General features: G+C 38.7%; 1 protein-coding gene across 2 annotated transcripts; it reads left to right on the top strand.

Annotated features, from left to right (window-relative positions):
- Positions 1-3,530: 3,530 nt before the first annotated feature.
- On the top strand, positions 3,531-16,521 carry LOC104598967 (uncharacterized protein OsI_027940-like). 2 transcript variants are annotated; one of them, XR_002022755.2, is made up of 7 exons: positions 3,531-3,691; positions 7,101-7,287; positions 7,758-7,911; positions 8,025-8,056; positions 8,146-8,200; positions 16,021-16,294; positions 16,347-16,521. XR_002022755.2 is itself a non-coding variant. In XM_010261294.3 (6 exons), the coding sequence occupies exons 1-6, from the start codon at positions 3,687-3,689 to the stop codon at positions 16,149-16,151; spliced, it is 564 nt and encodes a 187-aa protein (XP_010259596.1). In that variant the 5' UTR covers positions 3,531-3,686; the 3' UTR covers positions 16,152-16,521. The 2 variants fall into 2 exon arrangements, 1 of the variants encoding a protein (XP_010259596.1); XM_010261294.3 differs by having other exon boundaries at positions 16,021-16,521.
- The last annotated feature ends 2,615 nt before the right edge of the window (positions 16,522-19,136 follow it).

Below are 19,136 nucleotides of genomic sequence, written 5' to 3'. Positions count from 1 at the left end.
GGATTTGTTCATGGTTGCCGTGCCTTTTTCAATTTGGATTGGTCGACCATTGATGAGATCAAGCAGGCTCAACCTTCTTGGCTAGTCGTGCTGGCTCGATTCTCTCCCAAAATTTGCAAGCTCAAGCTAGTTTATACCAACCCGATTTTTAACACCCAAATTCGTCAGTGGACCTGCAACCAAATGCCGTTGCTACCTGTTGTTATAGGGTTTTGAATGGAAGAAGAAGATGATAAACTTAAGTGGGGTAGTTTTGTCATTAAAAAAAACAGGAACAGGTTTGTCCCATTCGAATGAAGAAGCACTTCTTCAAAAAGTGTTGAAAAAAAAGCCACATCTATGTCACTTTTTTAAGAAGTACTTTTTTAATAATAAGTACTTCTTACCCTCTTTTTTACTAAACACCTATAAGTACTTAAAAACCACTTAATGTGTGGTCCCATGTCTTAAAAGAAGTATTTGTTTAAATAAGTACTTCTTTGTTCTCAAACACTACCTAATAATAGTTTTTCCCTTATGTCTTCTGGTTTGTTTAGGGGGCATATTGAGGATTGTAGATATAATTTATTGATCAAAATTGCAAATATGATATAGTGTGAGTCCATTATAAATGGACCAGGTCCAATCTGATTCAGTCCAATGTGAGTTCATTATAAATGGACTAGGTCCAATCCAATCCAATGAATGTTTTGGACCAATTTGGACTGGTCCAATTTAATGTCTGGACCATCCAATCTGTTCAAATTCATTTTGATTTAGATTGGTTTTAACCCAAACCCGGTTCATTGACACATATATTCTTATCTTATATCAATGGACCAGATATTGGCTTAATCCAACCCAATACAATATAAATTTGTTATGGATGAACCAGGTCCAATCCAATCTAAAAAATATTTTCGACCGGATTGGTCCAATCCACTGTCTTGTTGGTCTGTCCAATCCATCCAAATTGATTTTAGACTGGATGGGGTCCAATCCAAAACCGGTCTATTGACACCCTTACTTAGCGCGGTTGATTTTTTAGTATTAGAAGCTAGAATCAGTAGAGGAACACTATAAACCTGAATAAAGCTGGAATCAAATTTGAGAATTATTTCTTCCATTTTGATGTTAAAAAAAAAAAATCTAAAGCATTGGTTAAATGGATAAACACTTTGTTAAGAGACATTACTATTGTTGGTTCTGCTTTTGTGGGATCTCCTTCTCATTGTTCATTGGTTGTCTTGATTGGCGTTGCAGCGGGAGCATAGTAAGCACGATGAGACACGGTGGGCAAGTGGGAAAGGTATTTGAGATGTACGGGAATTGTGCATGGTTTTTCAAACTGTGGTCTCTATCTCATAATAGGTGTATATACTAAGTTGGAATATAGAGGACTGCTGTAAGGTGGATGGGATGAATTGATCATGTCATCAAATGCATACGATCAATGATATTCTTTTTTTTTTCTAGCAATTTCTTAATTTTTCTAACCATTCAGAATTCTGAGAGACCTCCTAAAATATGTAATTAATTTTTTAGTCTATACTACAAATATGTCATAAACAATTGATGTTCTTTTTTAGGTAATTTTTTAGTTTTTTCAACCATTTGCTAATTTCTTGTTCATCATTTGTTAATATTTTTCATGTACTTTGTTTCTTTGTTTTGGGATATTTTGTTATTTTTGTTGCCTTTTGAGATTTAATTATTTATAGCATACACTTATTATCGGACTACGAATAATTTTTTCCTTATGTCTTTCGGTTTGTTTAAGGGACATATTGAGGACTGTAGATATAATTTATTGATCAAAATTGCAAATATAATATAGTATTTTTATTTTTTATTTTTGAGTCATCAAAAAACTTGGTCAAGCTCTTGTAACCTTAACAACAAATAATTTAACAATTGATAGTCTTCTCGCCCATACTTAACACAGCCCCCTCCGCTACTATATATAATAAAACGGAATGATCCGATGTGACAACTATCTTTTTTCTCATTTTTTTTTTATTTTTTTAATTCTAGGTAATTCCAAGTAACACCCATACCTCTATTACAAAGGGTACTTAACAATTATGAAGTTTCTCCTTCCCATGCTTAATTATTACCTATTACATATGCATACTTTTCCATCGACCTATAATCTAAATCTACCTAACCACAACATAAACATAATTACATTTGCACTCTTAGGCTCTTAGCAAACCCCAACCCTGTCCAGCCCGAATCAAGTAGGGTGAAGTAATTTTTATTACACTTGTCCCTTAAAATACCTAACCTATCCACAAAAAGATATAACCCTTGAACCTATTTATCACTGGGCAAAGACAACTGAAAAGGTTGGTGATGGACTAAGGGCCATGATTAAAAAGGTGTGACAACCATGATTGATTTATTAACTTTGTAAAAGTAATTTAGCATTTACAAATAATTAATAATCCTATAATTAATTAATTATTATTACTAATAAATACTATATTTTATACTATATTTAAAAATTAAAAATAATAAATAAAATTTAATTTTCATTGATTTAAAATAATGTTTTTGCCTTCTGGTATTGGGTCACTGGTTCAACCCTTTGGGTCAAACGGGTCAGACCATAACACCTTAGCTTGTATGTATGTATGTAGCCAATTAAGTGGTGGCTTGATTGGTACGTTAGTTGGGTAGTCCCAGGAGAAACACGGATTTGAGTCTCCCTATTGTCAGTTACCTTGAAAAGTTGTAAGTGTGCCGTGTTAAATACTAAAAAAAATGTATGTATGTATGTATGTATGAATTTTAATTTTTCTTTGCAAAGACGTAAAAAATTGGGATTTGATGCCAAAAGAGGGCAAGGCACCTTCAGCCCTTGGGATGCATGGATCTTGAAAGATTACCCAAATCGATATAAAGATCACCCAATAAGTTTGCAAATACATTTAGTATACAACCTGATTACTATGTTGAATGGGTCAATGGCTTAATTGCTTAGGCCGAACAAATTTTTACCAAAAACTAGATTTTAGGAAAACTGAATCCTAAAGTCATGATTGGGTGATGGTTTGAACAATTCGAACATTCAATAGTGGCAGATTCAAAACATGGATTAAAATCCATTCAAATATTCAAATTTCACTTAAAAGTAATCATAAAGAATAATTACTTTAACATCAAATTAAAAATAATAAAAATTAGTAACAACTTGGGTTAGTAATAATAATAAAATAATAATAAATTTGACCACTATCATTAAGGCTATGTTTGGTTTGAAGAAAAAGGTAGAGAAAAGAAAGAAAAATTAGAAAAACCTATACAAAGTTTGTAAAGGTTTCCCTAACTCTCTTTTCCTTTCCCTACTTTTTCCTTTAAACCAAACATAACATAAGGGTGCACCTTGAATTGTGAAAGTCGGACTTGGATTTGCTTGGCTTAGTTGAAACTTGAAAATGCCATAGGTTTCATTTGTAATAATTTGGCTTAAAAAGGCCCGTGCATGGCACGGGTCCCGACTAGTAGCGTATATAAATTGCCAACATCATTTCTCCACCTGGCTGAAATAAGCATTGTGGTATTGCTGTGAAGCCGAGCGACTGGTATTCTTTTTTCTACTTCACAGGCTCATATATATACACTCCACGTATTACTCTGGCCAGCTCGAACTACCTTCATTTACCTTTTTATTCCTTTTCTAGGGTTTTCTGTATCGTGACGCGATGAGGTGAGACTCTTCGATTTCGATCTTTCATTATTATTTATTCCGTTTCTATAATTGTTTCCGGTTGAATTGGACACTCGTTTTCTTGCCAACGAGATTTTGATTTTTCGGTTTTTGTTTACTCGTGTGTTGGACTCCAAATTGGCAATATTTTCCCCCTTCTGTCTTTAATGGCCTGTTGCTGTCAAATGTATCAGTCGGGCTTTATATGCTTCAGTTTCTGGCAAATAGTTATCCAGTGATGTGTTTTCGTGGTGTTCTTTGTACATTTTAGATAGTATAAGCTTGTAAAAGGGAACGCATTCGTCTTTGTGGAATTGTATAATTCTTTTTTTTTTCATTTATTTCTGTTTGATGAATGTTTTGAAGTGAAGCCACTCTCAACAGATTAATGAGATTAACTGTAAAAGTGTATATGCCTCCTCATTTGTCTTGTAGGCTGAAGCAGACTAAAACTCGCACTTCGAGTCGGTTGAAGCGATTTAAACAAATTAACTACTAACTAGGACAGCATTAACATGTTTGAACTTCTTTGATATTAAATATCCATTTGCTTTACTAAGTTGAGGCAACCATGTGAGGAAATTTTTATCATCAGCCAAGTCATGGAGATTTCAATCACCTTTGTGTTGGATACTGGTTCTGGTTGGTAGAAATGCACTTCAAGTATATCTGTAGGACCCCAATCCCCAACTCTCGCATCTATTTATGTCGGTCAAGTGGTTCATTGAAATTCTATTCAATACCTCACCATTTGAATCATGGTATATTTCTGGTAGAAATCATAGTTGTAAAAGCATTAATTCCATGCTAGGTAAGAGGCACCTTGTCAGTAGGTGATGCTTGGATTATGCTTTTTTATATGAAAACCTAGTTACTGCAACTTGTTTTTGTAGCATATTTTTTTTGAGAGAAAAGGTAAAGTATTTCATTAAAAACAAACTGAAGTGATACAGCCTTGCCCACTGAGGCACTGAGCAAGACAATAACACTTTGTACATCTCACAAAACCATTATATGAACATCATACAAAAAGATTACTATGCTCCAAAAAAGAACTGTAAGGACAATTTTTGAACAGTTTATGAGTCGCCACCCAGGAGTATAACCTTCCCCAAATGCTCTTTAAGACTTCCTCCTCTGACCTCACCTGATTTTCAAAGAGTCTCACATTTCTTTCTGACCAGATTGACCACACCGCAACCGCTGGCAACACCTTCCAAACAATATTACCTCTCCTTGACAGACCCCTCAGACCCCAGTCCTGTAACAGATCCAATACATTCCTTGGGAGGCACAACTGAACTCCAAAAACCTCTAGCATTTTTTACAAGTAGTTTGTTTCCCTAGTCGAAGTAGCAAGTAGAAAACATTAAAAGTGATCTACAATGGACAAAAAATGTGTGATATAAATTTTTGAAGAGTAAAACCTAGAGGATGGAAGCCTTATTCCGTTAGTCAGGGAGATATAAATAGTGTATCTATGCCTTTGAGTGTGTGTAAGAATTGAAAGAAAGAAAGGGATAAACCCGCATCATGTTGAATTCAGCAAACATACTCAAAAGAGTAATGTATTCAAATTATTATTTACCGAGAAAAAAACAGTGAAGGGGGTTGTCCCGGTTGGAAAGACAAAGGGGAGTGGCTATTATAGAAAGGGGAAAAAAAGGAAAAGAGTCCTTGACCTGATTTGCCATAGAGAGATGATGCTCTTTTTTGCTAGTAAAAATTGAGGGAAGAGGACTGCTAACTCATTTGCAGATGGGCTGGCCAAGCAGGGGGTGAATAGGGAGGCTATCTTTTGGGCCAATTTTTAACTTTCTGTCATTGTATTCTGTTGATGGGGAGTTAACACTTTTTACCTCCCCTATTGTGTATCTAAAGCTTCATAAATATTCACATCATTAATAAAGTTTTTTGTTACTGATCAAAAAAAAAAGAGAGGGAAGTAGAAGAAAAAGTTTGTTGTTATGAATGCCATGATGAAACTGCTGGTTAAAGCCTTACAACAACAAGTACACTGCTTTCCATTTCCTTTTTGTGGTTTGCTGCAAGCCTTGTATTTGGTAATTTACAGTGACCTAATTTTATTAAAAAAAGGGCAAGCCCCAAACTGTACAATAAATTTTGAAGCTGGACAAGCTGACCATACTGTCTCCCCTTTTACATTGATTTATTTACAAATATCTCCTTGGACCAGGCTCATCCCAATGAGAATTTTGCCAAGAAGCTCCATCTCTAGAAAAGGAGTCTTCCATACTGTATAAAAGTTGCATTCATTCTCTTATCAAAATTTTTCTTTTTGGCAGAATTTATTAAGCACTCTCAATAAGTCTCCTTTAATTGCACCCCAACATTCTTAAATAAAGGCCACTAGGTCTTGGGGCTTTGTCTTTGCTCATGCCCATAATTACCTTCCAAATCTCTGTTTCTGTGAAAGGATTTTCCAACTTATTATTGATTTCTTCAGGAATAACACCCCGATGTAAGATTCATAAAAAAAATTGAATGTAAACCTTCAAGAATCAGTCTTCTTCTAGGGGGAGGAAACAAACTCATGGAAACACTGATAAAAAAAACAAACTCATGGAAACTAGAAATGAAAATTAATATATTATGTACCCATTTTGTGGATCTCTAAATTGAAAATAGATTTGTTATGGTGTCTTTTTACACCTTTTTTTTTTATCTATACACCACTGCACTACACCTAAAATGAAAGTGACCAAGGTGAGGCATAAAGTGACTAGACATTGCCTTGACAACTGTGTTAGAAATCTAGTGAAACTATCAATTCTAAACTCTAATGCCTAAAACATAGGATTTTATGAGAATAGATACATGGCCATCTTTGCATTAATGAGGATGGGATCTGCTATAGTCTAGCAATACATTAGTCCTCTATATTGACTGAAATTGGATTGCCTTTGTTTCATTTCATACTTGTCACTTTCCTTTGCTTATTGAAAATCTTTGAAAGAATCAATTTCTTAGACTATGGATACCTCTAGGTTGGTCACCATCTCCCTCTGGATTGTCATCCAGTGGTGTTTGGCAGAGGCCATGTGCTTGTTATAATGTTTTCTCCCCATCCTGTTTTTAAAGCTCCCCTTCCCATGGGTTGACCCTAGCAAAAATCTCCGTTCATTTGTCAAAGAAATATGCAAAGATCTCACTTCCATTCATTTTCCTGACAGACGTAATACTTTATTGAATCCTATTTTTAAGCATTATGTCATTGTTTTCCAACAGAAGTGAGGTCTTTGCATATTTCTTTGAAAAGTGAAGGGAGGTTTTTGCTAGGATCAAAACCCATGGGAGGTTTAAGTGATTGTCAGATAACCTGGGGAAGGTTTAAGCAATTTTCCTTTTTTTTATACATGACTTCTAATAGATAATTTGGATTCTGCAGTCGCCATCCTGAGGTGAAGTGGGCTGAGAGGGTGGATAAGGTATATCTCACTGTATTGTTGCCAGATGCAAAGAATTCAAAGGTGAATCTTGAACCAGATGGAGTGTTTACATTCTCTGCTACTACTGGACCAGAAAACCTTCTCTATGAACTCAAGATAAATCTTCATGATAAGGTGAATGTAGAGGTAAGAGTATGGAGAATCCCCCCTTCTTTCTTTTATCTTACCTCTTTCAATTGACTGGTAAAATTGGCTGATGTTAGAAGTTCATTAATGCTAATCAATGGATCCTAAGCTGAGAGTTTGGTGCAAACTTCTTATTGGTCTCACCCAAAGAATTTCTTTCCCAAATGTAATTCTGACTTGATGATCCTAACCAGTGGATCTACTATTTTCTTTTCAATAATCTTGGAAGGCACACGAAATGGTCCAGAAGAAAAATAAACTTTGTTATTGGTTAGAAGAAGAACAAGGTATCAGAAAAAACCCTCAGAGATGAACCAGAGGTCATTGGATTTATTGATTTTTTGGTTCCAGGGTTCTCCGAACTGGGCATATGTGGTAGTTGTGAAATGTATATGCTGCTAGTTAGATCTATGACCTCACACTGCAGTAACGGTTTTTTTACTAATTAGACTTCTCTGTTTTGCTACCAGGAAAGTAAAATTAATATAGGTGTTCGGAATATATTCTGTGTCATTGAGAAAGCTGAGAAGGGTTGGTGGAAGAAGCTATTGCAGGCAGATGAAAAGACCCCACACTACGTGAAAGTTGATTGGGACAAATGGGTAGATGAAGATGATGACAATGGTGGGGATTTTGTTAGCTGTATTTTTGTTTTCTCATATTGATCATGTATGTTTGTGTATGCATATGTGTTTATTGTAGGAAGTTACTAAGTTTTACTTTTTGATTTGGCCCAGCTGACCTGGATTTGGGAGGGATGGACTTCTCGGTATGGATAACTTTATCAGATTGGTTTTATTTCTGAGGTTTTTTATTGGAATTTGTGCTAATTGTCATGCTTATTTCTGTCATGTATAGAAATTTGGCGGTATGGAGGGAATGGGTGATGATTTTGAAGACAGTGATGGTGAAGGTAGGCATAATTCCATGTATCTTAAAGGATATGCATTATTACGATTAGAGGGTCTTGTCTGAATGCCTTCTGAATAAAGGTGAAAACAAGGTTCTAAATATTGATACAAGCCAATACACCCCCTGTAGGGATGTATTGGGGTGTCACCAATACGCCTCGATACATTTTGATATTTAGAACCTTGGGTGAGAGGCATGTATAAATGTTGTTGCTGGCCTTGAAGCTAACTCTTAATGACAAATGGTGAATTCTATGGATCTCCAATGTCTCAGCCCCATACCCTTGTATGTATTGAAGCAGTCATCCCTTTTGAATAAATAGTGGAGAGATATGCTGAGCATGTCTACCCATTTTGGGCTTCCATCTCATTTCTGACCAAAAAATAATGGGGAAACAGACTTCTGAACTGCAATATGATTATGGTTTAGTTGGTAAACCTTTTTTGATCTGATCAATCTTCTAACAACCATTTAGAACTGATGATACAACTCCAAAAATTAGGCATAAATGAAGAATAAAAATTATTTTTAGATGAAACTTAACCAAACATGATGGTTTGTTTGGTTTTTATGGATGGACTATCTGGATTGATGGTTTGTTTGGTTTTTTCTTGCTCTCAGTCTACTCCATTTCATTATCCTCATGGACATGGTAGAACTAGTTTTTATTTAAACCACTTTGTTTGATCTGGTTTGTTTTTAGACATGCCATCAATAGGAAGTTGATACTACCAAAGATTGTAGCAGGGGTGACTTGGGAACTTTTGAAGTGATTAGGTCAAGGGTGTGGTTCCTAGCCCCTATTTATAAGTGAGGTCTCATTACTGGCTGCATTATGTCATTTATAACAGTTTTGCACGTCAGGGTACAATGAAGGCTAGGGCCATTAAAGTGCTGACCACATGGCTGAGCTTACTCCAGCATTGATGACCCAAAGAGGGATTGCGGCTGAGGTCGTAACGCCCCAAGAGTAACCCACCATTAAGGCTAGTTGTGATTTGTGAAATACCGAGGATGCCCTTTGAGGCTTGTGAAAGGATGAGGTTGACCCTAGTGGTGGCACATGTCTATTAGGGATTTGAGGAGTAATTGTCGTCGAATCACATGCCCCACACTTCCAAGGCCAAGGTTGAAGTTAACGACCTCAGACGAAGGGAGTAATTGAAGTTCATCTGAGTGGTCCCCATTGCTCTGGTGTGAAGTTCAATGTGTTTTGTCCATTGGTGAAGGTGGTAGTTTGGGATCGGTGAAAGCAATGGTTCAGGATCACTGAGGAATGGAGCGTTAGCTCAAGAACCATGATAAATGGAGAGGCATCGTTTTGGCTCTTGAAGCATGCACCACATGAAACCCCTCTACACAAGATGGTGGAAGGGCGCGATCTGGACCTTTGGATGAAATTGATTTGGTCGTTGAATTTCCTATAAAAGGAGAGGTACTAAGGTAGAGGGGCCGAAAGTATTGCCGTTTGCTATTGTGCACTACTTGAGTGCTTCCAATTCACCTTGGCTTGTTTTCAGCGTCTATTCTCCAAAGCTTGTCCCCTTCAAACTTTGGCAAGTCTACGTCTTCTTCATTATGGCCCTGTTTGGTGCATCTTTTTGCGTGGTCTTTCGGCTGTTTATAAGCTTGGCAAATTGCACCACGGTCTTTTTCCGTTTGGTTCGTAACAGATCTAGCCGCCAAAAGTTGATGCACCGAAAAGACACGAAAAGCCCATTTTGGGTTGATTTTGGGAAGCTCCAAATGGAGCTTTTCGTGTCTTTCTCGCTTTATTCTCGCGCGGAAAGACACAGAAAGACATGCGGTAGCCAAACTAGCTTGGGCTGCTCAAATCTTCATGCAAAAGCTCAATGTGTCTTTTGACTGTAAGAGCTACCAGAAGATCTTCTCAAAAAGACTTGCCAAACGGTCCCTATGTCTTCTAACTCAGACTGGGAGGCTTATGAACTCCCATAATGGTCCACCCCTAGTGTGCCCTTTTCCACTTCTTATAAGTCCTGTTCAAATACTGAGAATTGACTCGGCCTCTGAAAGTAGAAATCTTAAGAAGTAGGTTTAAGATGGTCTAGGTTGAGTGTAATGGGGCTTCTAGATTGACAATTGAGGAGGGGAGGGGTGAGTAGGGAGGCGAGGGATGGACTTGGTGAGACTTTTGGCTAGGCTTTTGAGGAAGAGGCCTAGGTAGTTAGGGTATAGAGAGTCGCTCTTGCGATAGCTACGTCTTCTATTTGAAAGTATGCAAGGTTCGAGTTGGAGTGTCTTTAGGCCTGCCGATGTGAAGTTACGTCAACAATACTACATTCTAGATCGATTTGTGACTATGGTCCCTGAGGTCGATGAGAGGCCATGGACGACTAGAGAGGGCAAGATTTGTATCCATGAGCATTAGTTGCAAGCCGACCTTCCCTGAAATCTTGAACTATTACAACATCATCATCAACCAATTAGTACTCGGTGTCATTAGGACTATAATTTGAGTTCTTTCTATTACCTATCTGTGGGGTGTCCCATTTACACTAAACTTATTTAGGTGTTTGTACTCTCTGAGGCACCACCCCTCAAGCGAAAGGTGGTGGTACTTTATGGCTTAGATCGAAGGTAAAGGTGATGGTACTTTAGGTGTCTTGCGAGATGATGAGAATGCCCTTCGGGGTGTACCATGTGTCATCTGCTGGTGGTGTGACCAATATTACTCGTATCAACTGTCACAGAAGGATTACAAAAGGCAAAAGATCTGAATGTGAGAATGCTGATTGTAGAAGGTGATTCAAAGCTGGTATTGGAGTGGTTTCAAAAGGAAGATAAAGGTTTTTGGATTTTCAATAATGAAAAAAGAGATTCAAGTGGATGGCTCAAATTATGAAAGTGTAGTTTAGTTGGGTTAAAAGGGTAGCAAATGGTTTTGCTGATGTCTTAGAAAAATAAGGGGTGGGGAGGAACCAGCTGTTTTGGGCTCATTTGTAACAGTTTTTTTTTTTTTTTGTGTGTGTGTGTGGATAGTTAAGAAAGTTTACCTCTCCCTATCTTGTAATCTTTTAAATATTTCTAATGAATCTGTTATTGATAAAAAACAAAAAAGTGCTTGAGCTTTAATGGCAAACCTCCATGCAGGTATACCTTGTGTTGGTGTCATGAAAGACCTTGTTGGCATAATACACTAGCTTCTACCCCCTACATCTTCCCGGACCAGAATGGAGCTTACCGCTTCATCACTGACTAACAAGTGTAGGTACAACTCTTCTCCTGGACTTGACTTACTAAACAATGGTGGGGAGGCCAAATACCTCTTCATCTCTTTGAAAGCCTTCTGGCACTCATCTATCAATTGGAAGTCTTTTAGCTTTATAACTCCTCAAAACAACAACAGACACTAAGCTGCTGATCGAGACATAAATCTACTAAGGGTATGCACCTGTTGGCCGATCATTGGAAATCTTTTAGTTTCTTGATGGCCCGAAAGAAGGGTATACACCTGTTGGCTGATTGAGACATGAATCGGTTGAGTGGCTTGAATTTTGGGATTTGCCTCAATGCCTCACTGAGTGACTACGAGGCTGAAGAGTTTACTCGAGGTAATCCTGTAAGCACATTTGGTGGGGTTCAACTTCATGTTGTGCTTCTTCAGTACATTGAAGACCTCGTCAAGGTCGGTGATGTGCTAGTTAGCCGTGAGACTCTTCACCACCATATCATCAATGTAGGCCTCGACATTTCGGCAGATCTGCACCTTGAAGATCTTGTTCACCAGTCTCTGGTATGTGGCCCTGGCATTCTTTAGTCGGAATGGCATCACCTTATAGCAGTGTCGTACTCGGTGTTGAAGGATGTCTTCTCTTCATCGCTAGGGTACATCCTGATTTGGTTGTACCTAGAGAAGGTGTTCATGAAGCTTAGGAGCTCGTATCTCGAGATGACATTGATTAGGCGATCTATTCTTGGCAAGGGAAAGCTGTCTTTGGGGCAAACTTTATTGAGATATGTGAAATCAATGCGTATACGCCATTTCCTGTTAGCCTTCCTAACCATGACCATGTTAGATAGCCATTCAAGATAGTGTCTCTCTCTAATGAAGTTGGCGTTTAGTAATTTATCCACTTCCTCTCCAATCGTTTTCAAACGCTCCGATGCAAAGTTCCTCTACTTTTTCCAAACCGGCTTAAAACTTGGGTCCACACTCAATTTGTGACTAATGATTGAAGGGTCAATTCTTGGCATATCAGCAATAGACCAAGCAAAGACGTTGGCATTGGATTTGGCTTTGAGGAAGCTTATCAGTTCGAAAAGGTTGTCTTGAGGGAGGAGAGACCCGACTTGTATAGTTTTTCTGGGCTTGACCTTGTATAGAGGAATAGTGATAAGGTCTTCCAATGGTTGACCTTGCCTGGCGAGTTCATCCCTAAGGTCAAGCCCCTCTACCAGCAGGGTTTCCTTGTTTTTGCCTTTTAACGCTGCGATGAAGCATTGTTTGGCAGACTACTGATTGCCTCAGACCACTTTGACCCCTCGTTCCGTGGGGAACTTCACAACAAGGTTGATGCAGGAGCTAAAGATGCAAAATTGGAATTTTATGTATTTTTTGGATTGTAGAGGTATTTTTGTCATTTTTGCAAATTTCTGTGAAATCCAATTATAGCTAGTTTGTTTATATTTAAAATTTCCGAGTCATTGCATAAGTAGGATTGGAGTTATTAAGTCTTCTTTGAATTGAAATAGGATATGACGGTTTGACTCCTAGGATTATTATGAGTTTAGAGTCTATAAATATGTATGGTTTTACACAAAGGCAATGAATCATATTGAGTTTTCTTCAGCTTATGCTAGCTATGGTGAGTGATTCTCATTTTCTAGAGTGATTGTAGGCACCATATGAGTGATTCCAGGTATTTTCTCTCTTCTTTTTCTCCCTATTTTCTCTCTTCTTCCTTCAAGAAGCCATTACAACCATCGATAGCCATAAGACTGACAAATAAGACCATTCAACACTCTCTAGGGACTAGAACTGAGCTGGTCCTACATCAAAGGTGGAACGAAGATACCACTGCTTTTTGGGCCTGAAGGGTCAGCTGACCAAGGATGGCGTTATATGGTGACTTGATGTTGACAACTAGGAACTTGATCGTTCAAGTGACGTGTCGAAGCTTTGTTCCCACCGTAAGAGGTAGGTTGTTCTTGCCCTCTAGTTTTATGGTTGCCCCGGAGAAACTGACCAAGGGATGTAGGCTGAAGTTGATCAGGGGTTAGTTGTATCTTCTAAAAGGCCTCATAGAAAAGGATGTCGGCTAAGGAACCGTTGTCTACGAGGATCCTTTTGACCTCGTAGTTGGCGATCGTCAGAGAGACCACCAATGCGTTGTCATGGGGTATGGAGACCCCCCTTAAGTCGTCATCCGAGAAGGTGATGACATCTTTCGGCTTTTGTTTGTCTACCTGTTTTTGATTTGTAGTTGTCAAGCATAGGTCTTCCAGGCAGAGGTGCTTTCACCTCCCGATGTCGATCCTCTTGAAATGATGTTGATTACCCTTGCCAGGGGTCGACCCAGCTTTGGGGTCAGCTAAGGTTGAGGCTGACCCCCCTGGGATTTCACCGTTGACAAAATCTTTCAAATGTCCCTCTATTGAATGAGGGTCTCGATCTTATTCTTAAGCTCATAGCAGTCTTCGGTGTTGTAGTCGGTGCCACGATGGTACTTGCAATACTTTTTTGGATTATCCCTCTTGGGGTTCCTCTTCAACTTGGTAGGGATGTGCGTCCGAGAGGCATTCAATGGAGTGTGCTTTTTGAATGACAGTGTGGGTGACTTCTTGTCATTGTTCTTGTTGTTGGGGATGTCGGCTGGCTCGTCTCTGTCTTTTCTTTTCTTTTTATTTGGACCAGCCTCAAAGTTGTGTAGACATTTGTTGGCTTTGGTCTCTTTAGCGTCGATGTACTTTTGTATTCTCTTAAGGAACTCGACCTTATTGTGAGGTGGAGTCTTAGAGATAGACCAGCTGAGAGGACCTAGGCGGAGGCCGTTGATGGCAGCAGCCATAGATACTAAGGGGTCGAGGTCTTTGGCTTCAAACTCTTCTTGGTTGAAGCGTTTCATGTAGGCTCGAAAGACTCCTTGGGTTTTTGCTTGTATAGGGGTGTCGATTGGATAGGGGTGTCGATTGGATTGGATTTGGTCCAATCCAATCTAGTCCAATGTCAGCCCATTATAGATGGACCTGGTCCAATCCAATCCAATGAATATTTTGGACCGATCCAATTCAATGTTTGGATCGTCCAATCTGTTCAAATTCGTTTTGATTTAGACTGGTTTCAACGCAAACCCGGTCCATTGACACATATATCCTTATCTTATATCAGTGGACCAAATATTGGCTTAATCCAACCCAATACAATATAAATTTATTACAAACGGACCAGGTCCAATCCAATCTAATAAACTTTTTGGACTGAATTGGTCCAATCCAATATGCTTTGTTGGTTTGTCCAATCCATCCAAATTGATTTTGGATTGGATGGGGTCCAATCCAAAACCGGTCCATTGACACTCTTGTTTGCTTTATGGACATAAGGGAGGAAATGACTGTCTTTTGGCATCGCCGACTGCTCGCGAAATGTGCTATAAAAAGTTCTGCAAACTGGTCCTAGGAACTAATGGACCGTGGGGGGAGGCTTGAGAACCATCTTTGGGTGACCCCCTTGAAAGTGGCTTGGAATGCCCTGCACATCAAGGCGTCGAAGTATCCGTGGAGGAGCATGATAGCTCAAAAGCTCTCCAAATGGTCCTCCGGATCTGAACTGCCGTCGTATGTTTCCAGAGTCGGTGCTTCAAAGTTTTGTGGAAGCATCTCCAAGGTGATGGAATCAATGAAAGCTTCCATTCTGTTAGCCGAGGTGGGCTGGCTGGTGGAGACGTTGCCTTTGACTTCCTTGACCTGTTTAATCTCGGCCTGGATGGCGCCAATCTGCTCCCAGAGGCCTACGATACGTTGATCAACCTGAGGTAGCGGGGCCTTGGCTTGGTCAGGCGCCTCCCTTACCCAAGAGAGATCTTGATAGTTTCGGGAGTATTCCGAATCAGCCAGGTCCTGGGCTCTACGAGTGCGGTGATCGCAGAGGTTAGAAAGTTGCCCTCTAATGGTGCCATGTGTCCTTTAGGGATTTGAGGGATAATTACTGCTGTATCAGAAGTCTCTGATATAATGCCAGTAATATATAACATGCTGATCTATGTAATGTTGTTTTACCCTTATTGTTATTATATTGTTCAATAATAAAAAAAAATAGTGCCTTTCCATGATTTATCCCATTCGTACTTGAAACCATACTGCAATACAAGAAACTTCCATCCTGCTTGTTCTTCTTTCAATAATGTTCTAATAATGCTTTAGTGGACCAAGCTCTCCTTTGTCTTTTTCTTTCCTTGGGCTTTGTCTTTACTCTGACCGGGAATCCATGACACTTTGATATGCTCTAAATGAACAGTTCTGAAGAGTGAAACCTAGCCTCTGACGAGCCAAACCTATTTTTGTCCTTAGTTGCTGCCTGAACAGGAAACATGGTATGTTCCTGGAGTTTAGTTGTTCTTCATCGGGTAGTGAATAAACCTCCACTGGTGGAGAAGATACTTGTATGAGAACGTGTCTCCACTGTGCACAGTGTTGCCCAGCAGTTTGAGCTGGCTCCTACCTAGGAAATTATGTTAGGCTGCAAATCAGTCGATGGATACATTGTATGTGGCCGAGGATTGACCTATGAAAACTTTAAGTGCAACGTTTCATGCCATCCTCTTCCCATGATGATTGATATCTGTTTCCCTTGCTATGTAGATCAAGAAACGGAAAAGTCTGCACAAGAAGAGGAAAAGACGAAAGAAGCGGTGAAGCCCTCACAACAAGATGAAAAGACGGAAGAAGCTCCAGCTCTATCCGAGAAGGCAGAACCTGCTTCAAACACATGAAGATGGTCTGGACCAAGATTTCAACGCACTGCAGCTATTGGGTTGGCATAATCTGGGGGATGGCGAGTTGGTCACTGTGGGGATTTGCCTGGTGTTTGTTTAGATGTGTAGTCCCTACTGGATGCTGGCTTGGGGCCATTCTGGTTTTTTATTTGTTTCCGGCATGAGATGTATTCTGAAAATTATAGGTTAGAGGTTTATAACCGAGATTTGGCATTTAGCTTGTTTTAGAATTTTATTCCAGTTTGTTTTGCAATCTCTCCCCCCCTCTCTCTCTCTCTCTCTCTCATCTTCAATATTAAATATGTTATTAGCCTTTATTGAATGATATTAATCAATTTGGTGGAATCATATCTTTGTTATTAGGCAATTGCTATGATGCTGGCCTGATGTGATACCAATCAAGTCATCAAACTCCCTCCCCTTAGGTCTGCCAACATTATCTGATTGTCCAAATTCGAATTTGAATCACATTAAGGGTGATCCGAATTTGATCCCAATTCAATCGGATAATATATATATCCCGTTGCAATCTAAATACCTTTGTGAATTTTGATGAAAAGTTGATCGGTTACCACTATGATGCAAGTTGATTGCTTATCAATTTTTTCAGGTATCATATCACGGTGGGACTTATAAAGGAGACAAGGAGCTTAGAAATTTGTCTCAGTCACATTTTTATATTTTTAGCACAAAAAAGGTTCACTATTTTATCCATGAATGCTGGCATATGTAAATGCACACGAGACGACTACACAAGAGGGGTAGCCCTCCCCCAAACCCCTGCACCCATCATGAGTGGACTTGATGGACTTGATCCCCCCACCCCACCCCCCAAGTTTCTGCCACAATCAGTTAGAAATCAGGCTAGTTGGCACCTTCAATGCACGGGAGAGGATAGAGATAGGAAGAAACATAATGTGAGTAAGTTTTTATATGATTGAATTCAGCTTTTATGTGATACCAAGGCAAATATCCGCATATAGAGCTTGTTTGAGAGGGCCGCGGCTTTCAATGAGTTACATCATTGATTGAGTGTTCGGTTTTGAGACGATCTCAAGGCAAATTAGATCAAATCACAGTCCATTTTAATACTATTAGGTTTAACTGTTTAACCTATCTAGAAAAACCAAATAACATGCATATCTAGATAACATATATAATTCAAATATTAAATTGAAATGTTACCCTATACTTTGAGTCTAGTCTCACTTTGGTACTTGAATTTCAAAATGTGCCAATCTAGTATGTGAACTTCTAAAGCATTCCAGTTTAGTCCAAAATTGTTGACCAAATTAAGTGGCATGTGAAAGGATGCAAATAACCTTTGGGTGTCATCTAATTTTCTTTATCAAACACCCAAATGCCTAAATCCAAATGTCTTTTGGTTGTTCACCATTGCTTTGGTTCAATCTTGATTTTTGAGGAAAAAGATGATGAACAATGTCTTATTTTGAAGGGTAGTTTTGACATTTTCAAAAGTTCTAGGCTGCATGTGTCATCACGTGATATAGATAATTGATGGACAGTTAATGATAAGGACTAAATTGGGACTTTTTGGAAGTTCAAGTACTAGATTGACACATTTTGAAATTCGGGTACCAAAGTGAGACTGGGCCCAAAGTACAAGGTATTAATACACAATTTGCCCTTATATAAATTACATTCTCACTTTCCCAAATATAAGCAGTTCTTTAGACATCAAATTACAAGTTAAAAATTAAGGAAAATTCCAGATTAGTACCATGTACTTTGGGCCTAGTGTCACTTTGGTCCTTGAACTTTAAAGCACGACAATTCAATACCTAAACTTTCAAAACGTGCCAATTTAATACTTATCGTTAACCAATTGTCAGTTATATACTTATATGTATCACGTGATGACATGTGCTATTTAATTTTTTCTGAAAATATCAAAATTACCTTCAAAATATTATTCATCATCTTCTTCCTCAGGAATTAAGATTGAACCAAAGCAATAGTGAACAACCCCAAAGAAATGATTGAGCTAAGTTATGGTAAAACTTTACTGCCATTTTGTTTTCTTTTGACTGGTATTCTTTTGTGGGAGTCGGGTCATCACCATTCCCTTGCAAAATTGTACCCAAAATTTGTACATTTGTTTCATCTTGTTTTAGTTTTGACAAAGGCATTTGAATGGTTGATAAAGAAAATTAGATGACACTTGAAGGGCATTTATGTCTTTTCACATGCCACTTAATGACTATTAATGATAGACACTAGATTAACACATTTTGAAAGTTTGAGTATTGAATTGTCACGTTTTAATGTTTAGGGACCAAATTGGCATTAGGCCCAAAGTACAAGGTACTAATAGGAAAGTTTCCCTAAAAATTAAAGCAAACAATAATGTATAAAAAAATGTTTTAAAACCAGACCCGGAAATGGAACTGTCTTTTCCTCCGGATCATGGGTTGACGGTCCAACCATCTAGGTCAACGGTTCAACATATAATAATGTTTTAATCGTTAGATTAGGAACATTGAATATCATCCTTTGGCTCTAGGTTTGCTGAATATATAAGAAAATATTAGGGGCAGAGAAGGGAGATCGAAGGGAGAAAGAGATTAACAGAGGGAGGAGAAAGGCTCATTAGCCATAGCCAGGAGCTGATAGTGGCTCTTCAATGGTTACAATAGTACCACGACAACACGTCGTATCTTCAGGGAGTAAGAGTAGAGAGAAGTAGTAGCAGCTGGGTATCTTCATGCTCAGAGACATTTCTGCCCAGCTCATGCCGACAACACCTCTCGTACTCTCTAGCGATTGTATAACAGAGGCAACTGATCTATGATAGTTGCATATCAGCCGCGGCAATGCGTATCAGATATTCAGCGTTAAGGCAATGGTAGTGACAACAAATCTACAATGGTGGGCAAATGTAGTTATTAGACTATTATGAATAGAAATGAGATAAAAAATGATGGTTTCTGTAAAAGAAGCAACGGGTTGGTGTGAAAAGAA

The sequence above is a fragment of the Nelumbo nucifera genome, chromosome 3 (assembly GCF_055504915.1).
Source record: "Nelumbo nucifera cultivar China Antique chromosome 3, China Antique-T2T, whole genome shotgun sequence".
In the NCBI taxonomy this organism is placed as follows: Eukaryota; Viridiplantae; Streptophyta; class Magnoliopsida; order Proteales; family Nelumbonaceae; genus Nelumbo; species Nelumbo nucifera.
The sequence above is the reverse complement of the archived record's forward strand: the minus strand, read 5'-3'. Positions and strand labels throughout refer to the sequence as shown.